General features: G+C 32.9%; 1 protein-coding gene across 1 annotated transcript; it reads left to right on the top strand.

Annotated features, from left to right (window-relative positions):
• Positions 1-1655: 1655 nt before the first annotated feature.
• Positions 1656-8447, top strand: LOC131601061 (exocyst complex component EXO84B). The gene is made up of 7 exons (XM_058872782.1): positions 1656-2046; positions 2409-2506; positions 4473-5505; positions 5888-6403; positions 6995-7183; positions 7752-7888; positions 8009-8447. Exons 1-7 carry the CDS (start codon positions 1891-1893, stop codon positions 8169-8171), a joined length of 2292 nt encoding a protein of 763 aa, XP_058728765.1. The 5' UTR covers positions 1656-1890; the 3' UTR covers positions 8172-8447.
• The last annotated feature ends 1777 nt before the right edge of the window (positions 8448-10224 follow it).

Below are 10224 nucleotides of genomic sequence, written 5' to 3'. Positions count from 1 at the left end.
TCCATACATTTGCATCACAAAGGGATTGTATTCTTCTGGTAATCCATTTAGTATAGAGTCAATTTTATCCTGCTCTAAAATTGAATCATCTACTGCAACAAGCGAGCTTGCAATTGCCTTGATTTGGAGCACGAATTCAGTGATTGAATGATTATCTTTCTTGATGATTCGAGCTGCACTCTTAGCTAAGGAACCCTAGCTCGCATTTGAGCATTGAAAAATTTGTGAATCTTGTCCCAGACTTCATAGGAATGCTTGCAAGAAAGCACTCGAAGTAGCACAGATTCAGAGATTATCGAGAGAAGCCAGAAGAACAAGGCTTGATCTTGAACAATCCAAGATTCATACTCAGCTGAGACATTGCTCTGGAGACGATCTTGATCAGTCTTGAATTTTGCCGGGATTTGAGGATTCACGGCGAATTTGTGCATTTTTTGAGTCAGTATCACGACTTCAACATGTTGATTCCATAGCAGGCAGTTGTTATCCTTGAGTTGAATCGAGAGTTTCGGCCCATAGGTATTGTTGGAGTTCGGATTGAAGAAGCTTGACTGAGAATTGCGCGACGATTCTTGAGTTCTGGTGTTGATTTTAGAGGTTGCCATGGTTGAGGCTGAGAGAGCTTAGGGTTTCGTTCGACACGGAAGAAGATGATGAAGGAAAGCGTGGTTTAGATCTGAACTAGACTCTAATACCATATTAGAATTGAAAGAGTGCAGAGAAAGAATAAGATTTATTCTGCATAATATTTTCAACATTGAACCACTATTACATTGAGTACAACTATTTATACAATACACATGTATCTTAACTATATTTACATGAAGTATATCCTTACATAGTTTTGGCTAGCTCACTTAATAGAAAGATATTAGCATATCTCTAACACACAACATACTTCTAATATTAATAAAATTTATATGGACGAACCAAACGCTACAAATGAATATTTGGTTTAATTGCAACTTTATTTCTCCTAATTTATTTTTTTATTCCTCTATTTCAAAGAATCACTACTATTATAGTCCTTTTTTAAGTTTTTCGTGCAATTTTGTCCTCCTATTTTGTTTTTATTTTTGCAAAATTAATCCGTATTTTTTTAACAGAAAACTTAAAAAGGAACCAAAATCATAATTTTATAAATGGGAGGACCACAATTAAAAAAAAAACAAAATAGAGATAAATATACAATTAAACCTAAATATTTTATTGCCTATTTTTTTTAAAAATAACATAAAATAATATAACGATAACATAAACTTATTTTCACTCTCAAAAGTTAAATTATTAAAAATAATATTAATTTTTAATACATTTTATATTATCATATTTAATCAATAAAATATATATCTATTATTTATTAACTTTTTAAAAGTGTCTTTTGTTATAAAAAAAACACATATAGAATGTCTTCTCCTTTTCACCAAACAAAACATATTTTATTTTCCATTCAACTACTCTTGGTGCAAAGAATCTCTCATTTATAGGCAAAAACAAATAACAAAATTCCATCTACCAGATAGTATTTTATTAATTAGTTGAAGAAATTTAGACCAAAAATTAACATTTTACTATTATTTTTGTTATATATTAAAAAAAAGAAACAAAAAGGAATAAAAAAACGGTTAGAAAAGAAGTGTGTGCTGGCATTATCAAAATTTTTATCTTACCGTCACCGCTTCGATAGGGATCAGAGAGAGAAATAAAAAAATAAAGCGTGACCGTGTCTTCTCTCTTTCTTCATTCACTTCAATTTCTTCTTCGAATTTTCTTCTTCAAATTCAGTTCAATGTTGTTGTTGTTGTTGTAATTTTCTAAATTGGCGCGTGGATCTGTTTTTGAATTTCGCTAATTTTTAACCCTAAAATTTACTGTGATCTGGTGGTTGTTATGACGACGGCGGTGAAGTCATCGTCGCGGTCGCGAGCGACGGCGGCGAGTGTGAAAGAGAACGGAGTGAAGCTTGAAGAAGGTCTTACTCCTTTCAAGTCTGATAGATTTGATGCGGAGTTTTATGTTCAGTCCAATTCTTCTCTCAACGATAAGGTTCATTTTCGCGTTTTGCATTTTTTTGCTTCCTATAGATTAACAATTTGCCGTTTCGTTTGATTGAACTCGATTCTCTTTGATCCGTTGTTTTTTGTTCTGATTACGTGATTTCGTTTTCGTTCGTAAGGTTTTGCTTTTGTTTCTCGATGATTATTTCACAGCTTAATTTATTATGCAGAAAAAAAAATTAGTTAATTAATCGAAGAATACACAATTTGTTAATAGAAAATTGTTAGCGATTAATCTGGAAGCTTAGATTTAATTATGTTATTTTCTCATTATTAGCGTATAACTTCGTATCATTCAATTTGCATTCTAAATCAAATTTTAACGGTTGTTTGTTTACTCTCTTTTCTCAGGAAATTAAGCAATTATGCACGTATTTAGTAGACTTGAAAAGAGCTTCTGCCGAGGAGATGCGCAGAAGTGTCTATGCAAACTATGCAGCTTTTATCCGGTTAGTTGTTGATGTTGTGTGTTAGTTTGTATCAATTTTTTTGAAATTTAAACTTGTCCTTGAAGTAGAAACTAGTAAAGAAAGTGGTTCAAGGTTCTCGAATCAAACTAGATTTTTGTAATTACAATTACGATATATAAACCAAGAGGTTGTTTCCAAGATTTGTACTCGTGTCGTCTATTTAGGTCATAGAGCAAAGAGCATCAAACTTATCATTCGGCCTAGGCTCATCCACCTAGTAGGAGCCTTGCATACTAAGCCGGCGATAATATATATACAATAAACAATATTTGCTGTAAAATATAGTTCTCTAATTTAATTAATAAAATAAATCAATGATAATGTAATAAATTAACATATATGGGTAAGATAGAGGCTATGGGGTTTGTGTGCCCGGCCGCTCTATGAAGCCTATCTACTCGATACAACTCGGGTTCAATAAAACACATAGAAGGATACTGAAATTTCTTCAATATTGAAGATATTATATGACGTAGATAGATATATTCACAAAAATTTATATTAGACATATGCATATTAATCCATAATATTTGTAAAGAGGTGTTGGAATTTTGTATTAATATATGTAGATGATGATGATGATCACAATTTACAAAAAATTACTTGTATCATAAGAATTAAGTATAGACTCATCTTTCTCTTCCAAATGTTTTACAAATGTACTTTTTCTCTTATTAATGTCAAAATGTAACAAAAAGCATTAATAGTTCTATATAAATGAAGTTTTGACTCCATTCAACTCTTTACAATTTACCATCTAATACTAAATGGATCATTTTCATCCCCCCATTTCTCACCATTCAAAAATGCACAATTTCTGAGTATAATTCATCAAGAGGCAACTCTACCAGCTCTTCATGAAGTTGGTCACCACCAACATCAAAATTTTCATGTCCACCTCCCCTAATGTCCAACAATTGCGTGTCTTCTTTTATGTATTCTCAAAGAATGAATGAAGGAGTATGTACTACAATTCCGCCCACAACATGATGAAGAATAAGGTTGTACAAAAAGCTTTAAAACAAGTTTTTGTAGCTGTATTCCAAAGCACCAAAACAGTATCCCAAATTTATAGGCCAATATTTTGTTTCATTTTTTTTTTTAATTTGGAAGATTCTCCATGCGCACATATGTAGAGTAACGCTGCACCTATATACAATACCGATACCTATACAGGAGGAGTATTTTACATAACTATACATATTAGGATCGGATATTGGTAAAATATAACATTTATACTAACAATTTGTGTTTTTCAGAAATTGTTAATTATATTTGTAACGGTTAACAACACACTAACACTGATTTTCACACGGGTTTCAAACTACGTATCGCTGAAACTCTATGTGAAACTAGTAGCTTCAACACATAATTCCATTGGTACCTTTCAAGCCTTTCTGCATATAAATTTCGGTATGGTAGAATTTGATTTGCTTGAAGAATGTGGATAAACCAAAGTAGTATACAAGTTCAACTCTTTTAACAAACAAAATACCAATTGTCTAATGGCAAAGTGGTGCTCAGCCACAGCTCCATTATGGATTTCACTTCTTAGCTCAAGTATTTTGAGGGTGCAGAAGAAGGGAAAACCAGATTTCAACTATTTAACCAATCAAAACACTGGTTTGCATACAATTTATATCTTGTGATACTTTATAAATTTTAAAAGGTCTTAATAATTTAGCTTCACCCTCATATATCATCAAAAAAACATTTTATCCGTATATGATTTGACAAAGGGTGTTGAGCATCTGAGAATTATTTATGAGAATTATCTTCTTCCTGTGTGCGGCCTAAATTTGAGTGTGTCAAATTGTCAATGTTTTCTTAGCTGATGTATCATTAATTTCTTTTTAGCACATTAGTCAGTAAAACCATTTTAATTTTATTTTGCTGATTTATCATTGGTCATGTTTTAAATTTATGTAATATTTAAATGTCATAGAACTTCCAAGGAGATATCGGATTTAGAAGGCGAGCTTTCGTCAATCAGAAACCTACTATCTACTCAAGCTACCCTGATACATGGTTTGGCTGATGGAGTTCATATTGATCAATTATCGATCTCCGATTCTAATGGTTTTTCTGTGAATGGTACACTGGACTCTGAAGATACGGAAATTTCAGACCTTGACAAATGGTTAGTTGAGTTTCCTGATCTCTTGGATGTTCTCTTGGCTGAGAGGCGGGTGGAAGAAGCTTTGGCCGCTCTTGATGAAGGAGAACGTATTGTCTCTGAAGCAAAAGAGATGAAATCTCTCAGCCCATCTATACTTCTGTCTCTGCAGAGTTCTATTACTGAACGTAGGCAAAAATTAGCTGATCAGCTTGCTGAAGCTGCTTGTCAGCCCTCTACCCGTGGCGCTGAACTTCGTGCATCAGTTTCTGCCCTTAAGAAACTTGGAGATGGTCCACATGCTCACAGCTTGCTACTCAATGCTCATCTGCAACGATATCAATATAACATGCAAAGTCTCCGACCATCAAACACTTCGTACGGAGGAGCATATACTGCAGCTCTTGCACAACTGGTATTTTCTGCAGTTGCACAAGCTGCAAGCGACTCACTGGCTATTTTTGGTGAGGAGCCAGCTTATTCTTCTGAACTTGTGATGTGGGCTACCAAGCAAACTGAGGCATTTGCTCTTCTGGTGAAAAGGCATGCTTTAGCTTCATCAGCAGCTGCAGGAGGTTTAAGAGCTGCTGCAGAGTGTGTTCAAATAGCATTGGGCCATTGCTCATTGTTGGAAGCTCGTGGCCTGGCTCTCTGTCCTGTGCTTTTGAAACTTTTTAGACCTAGTGTTGAACAAGCATTAGATGCTAATTTGAAGCGAATACAAGAGAGTACTGCTGCTATGGCTGCTGCTGATGATTGGGTACTCACATATCCTCCTAACGCTAACCGGCAGACTGGTAGCACAACAGCACTTCAACATAAACTAACAAGTAGTGCCCATCGCTTCAATTTGATGGTCCAGGTAAAAATTTTAGTTTTGACATAATATTGACTTATGACATGGAATGATGTTTGATTTGATAAACAGTGTTATAGCAGGTGTTATAAAACTAGCTGCACAAATATGTAATGTGAATAGTTGATCTCTATTAAGTGAAGAAATTTATAATTGTGTGTGTAATAAGTAATAACAGATTGTTTATTTAAGTTCATTTATAAATAGTATCCACCTTTGGTCATGTTTTTTTTTTTTTTTCTGCCTTTTTCATTTTTCTTATTTGGTCTGTTAATAATATTTTGAACTTTAACTTTGAGATTGAATAAATAATTGTCTGTGCACTTCAATGCCATATTTAAAACTATTTTACTCTATCAAATTATTTTCCGTGTTTCCCTTTATACAGGACTTCTTTGAGGATGTAGGGCCACTGCTTAGTATGCAGTTGGGAGGCCAAGCTCTGGAAGGGCTGTTTCAAGTATTTAACTTTTATATGAACATGCTTATCAAAGCACTACCAGAATCAATGGATGAAGAAGAAAGCTTTGAGGGTTCTGGAAACAAAATTGTACGAATGGCTGAGACTGAAGCCCAGCAGATTGCATTGCTTGCTAATGCCTCATTACTAGCTGATGAACTACTTCCACGTGCAGCCATGAAGCTCTCCTCCATAAACCAAGATCCCTACAAGGATGATAACCGCAGAAGAACCTCAGAAAGGCAAAATCGCCATCCTGAACAACGGGAATGGAGGAGACGACTTGTGGGTTCAGTTGATAAGTTGAAAGATACATTCTGTCGGCAACATGCTTTGAGCCTGATTTTCACAGAGGAAGGAGATAGTCTTCTTACAGCTGACATGTATATAAATATGGAAGGAAACGCAGATGATATTGAATGGATTCCATCTTCGATTTTTCAGGTATTTCGCAAACTGGGTTTTAAACTTAACCATTCCATTCCAGTGAATTAATTTTGAAGATTTCAGATATTTCTTTTGTTCATTCTTCATGAGTAAATTTGAACTTCACTTTCTTTTTTCTTTTGCTTTGCATAAGTGTTTGTAATGTCTCCTCTCTACTTTTCCTTTCTGCTTGCTCTCTTTTTCTTGTTGGGAACTTCTTTTTTACAGCTATATGTAACGGGAAGAAAACTCCAGAATCTGAATCTATAGTCTCATGGTTGTTGATTTTAAAAATTGTTGGATTAGACAGAAAATTGAGGATCTCTCTATATTTCTAATTCTAGAATACCTTATCCACATTTTAGAGTGTCCACAAATTTTTTTTTGAATATTTGTGAAATTGCTAATTAAGGTATGCACCAAACAAAATATTCTTTCAGAATAATTTTTGTCTACAATTGATATTGAATATTTGACACGTGTTGGTATGTTTGATGTTTTTTTTCTTCCTTTTTGTTGTTTCAATGATCTTCCCTTGCTAAAATCAATACTATGTTCTGTTTATGCTTCAATTACAAAATCTAACGAGACTATTTTGTCATTGTCCAGGAGCTTTTCATAAAATTGAACAGAATGGCGAATATAGCAGCAGATATGTTTGTAGGGAGAGAAAGATTCGCTACACTGCTCTTGATGAGACTTACAGAAACTGTTATTTTGTGGATTTCAGAAGATCAGAGCTTTTGGGATGATATTGAGGAAGGGCCTAGGCCTTTAGGTCCTCTTGGTCTACAACAGGTATGACACTAGCACAAAACATTAGAAATAAAAATAGAAAATGTTTTTATAAAGTAAATTACCCCTACATCTTCGCATATATTTCAATTAACTTATTGCCATTTAAAATTGTTTTTATTACTAAATGTATCATTTTATTTCACATCAATACATGAGAAATGCATAGGATTTTTTTATTATACAATACATCTATAGTGTAGCTATTTTTTTATATTTTATTCGAGCCTTTCGGATTCTCAAGAACAGTGAGAAAATCAACCATTTAGATTCTTGTCGTGCTTTCAAAAGCATTTTACTTTTAGGGCACATTTATTTACTTGTTGGAATTAAAATTCTTCCAAAACCCATTTAACGAAATCCTCCAAAACCAAAAAGAAAATTTGTCCTTATATTTGGTATAATATTTTAAAAAATGACTGTTCCCACATCGTCGAAAGTATTGCTCTTTAGAATTTTCAAACACATGTTTCTACGCTGTAATAATTTACTGATAGGGAAGATCAATAGATGCATACTTCATTTGAAAGAACCATGACAGCCATATAATTTTTTTTTGTACATTGTGCAGTTTTATTTGGATATGAAGTTTGTTGTGTGTTTTGCTTCCAACGGTCGGTATTTGTCAAGGAATTTGCAACGAATCGTCAATGAAATTATAACGAAAGCAATGACGGCATTTTCTGCTACAGGGTTGGATCCATATGGGTAGGTTCTGCAATTTTGTTTTAGCCATGTTTCACCATCAACATTCAATCTGTGTTCACCATTGTTGTCATCGGAAGCATTTGTTCATCTTGAGAGTCTAATATATCTTTTTGTTTCTAGGGAACTGCCTGAAGATGAATGGTTTAATGAAGTATGTCAAGATGCTATGGAAAGATTAAGTGGAAAACCAAAGGAAATTAATGGGGATAGGGAACTTAGCAGCCCTACTGCGTCTGTCTCTGCGCAATCAATTTCATCTGTCAGATCTCATAATAGTTCATAATGCATAGTTTAATACTCCCTGTAAATTAGTACAGTTCAATCCATCATGAAATTACTGACAGATTATTCTCCCCATTAACATTGATCTCTTAATTGTTTCTCATGTTGTTTCTATCTTCCCCTTCATTTTTGTCTGTCACCTATATCAATGGGGGATAAATAACCTTGCATCTGTTTTCATCTCGTCAAATTTGGCCTTGCGATTGTAAATGTTTGCTGACTCGATTATTTGGTTCATATTCTTAAATAATATTTTTAAGTTGTCATTCTTGCACAATTTTAGTTCTGAAGTTCCTGGATTTTCGCATGAATGTTTTTCTAGCATGTTGCTATGTAGTTCTTTTGGAATCTATAAATATGTGAACTCAGTACACTGCTCATAAAACTCCCTATAATAGAGGGTGAAAAAAACGTTGGCAACTTTCTTAACCAAAAAGAAACTGTTACCTCTGAATATGAAGGAGAATTCGAAATTTAGTTTAGACGAGTTGATACTTGCATATATTGGTATTTTGAAAGATTTTCGTGTGCTATACTACATAAAAGTCACGAAATTCGTTAAACTTGCAAACTTTGATATTTATGAAGATTTTCATGTGCTATACTACATATATGTCACGAAGTTTGTTAAGCTTGCATACATTGGTTGTTATTTTTGAAGATTTTCGTGTGCTATACTATATAAAAGTCACGAAGTTCGTTAAACTTAAAAAATTTGGTCTTTTTGAAGATTTTCGTACGCTATACTATATTAATGTCATAAAATTCGTTAAACTTACAAACTTTAGTATTTTGGAAACATTTTGGGTGCTATACAACATAACATACACAAAGTTCATTATACTTGCATACATTAGTATATTGGAAGATTTTCGTGTGTTATACTACATAAAAGTCACGAAGTTTGTTATACTTAAAAAAAATTGGTCTTTTTGAAGAATTTCGTGAGCTCTCGAAATTCGTTAAAGTTGTAAACTTTGTTATTTATGAAGATTTTCATGTTTTATACTTCATATATGTCACAAAGTTCGTTATACTTGCATATATTAGTATATTGGAATATTTTCGTGTGCTATACTACATAAAAGTCACGAAGTTCGTTAAACTTCAAAAAAATGGTCTCTTTGAAGATTTCCGTGTGCTATACTTCATAAAAGTCACGATGTACCATAAGTTGCAAACTTTAGTATTTTAAAATATTTGTGTGTGTTATACTACATAAATTATACGAACTTCGTTAAACTTTAAAAAATTAGTCTTTTGGACTCTTTCTATGTGCTATATTACATAAAAGTCTCAAATTTTGTTAAACTTGGAATATTTTGACATTTTTTAAGATTTTCGTGCGCTATATACCACATAAAAGTCGCGAAGTTCGTTAAACTTTCAAAATTTGGTAATTTGGAAGATTTTCGTGAGCTATATACTACATAAAGGTCACGAAGTTCGTTAAACTTGCAAAGTTTGGTATTTTAGATAATTTTCGGGTGCTATACTACAAAAAAGTCGTGAAGTTCTTTAAACTTGTAAAATTGGGTATTTTTGAAAATTTTTGTGTGCTATACTACATAAAAGTCACGAAGTTCGTTAAACTTGCAAACTTTGGTATTTATGACGATTTTCATGATTAATACTACATATATGTCACGAAAATTGTAACACTTGCGTATATTGGTAATTTGAAAGATTTTAGTGTGTTATACTACATAAAAGTCACGAAGTTCGTTAAACTGTGTAATTTTTGTCTTTTTGATGATTTTCACGTGTTATACTACATAATAGTCATGAAGTTTATTAAACTTGCAAACTTTGGTATTTTGGAAGATTTTTGGGCGCTATACTACATAACATTCAAAAAGTTCATTATACTTGCATACATTGGTATTTTGGAAGATTTTCGTGTGTTATATTACGTAAAAGTCACGAAGTGAGTTAAACTTACAAAATTTGTTTTTTTGAAGATTTTCGTGTACTATACTACATAAAAGTCACAAAGTTTGTTAAACTTGTAAACTTTGTTATTTTTGAAGTTTTTCATGTGCTATACTACATAA

Source organism: Vicia villosa, linkage group LG5, assembly GCF_029867415.1.
Source record: "Vicia villosa cultivar HV-30 ecotype Madison, WI linkage group LG5, Vvil1.0, whole genome shotgun sequence".
Taxonomy (NCBI): domain Eukaryota; kingdom Viridiplantae; phylum Streptophyta; class Magnoliopsida; order Fabales; family Fabaceae; genus Vicia; species Vicia villosa.
Note: the sequence above shows the minus strand (reverse complement) of the source record. Positions and strands in the feature narration are given on the sequence as shown.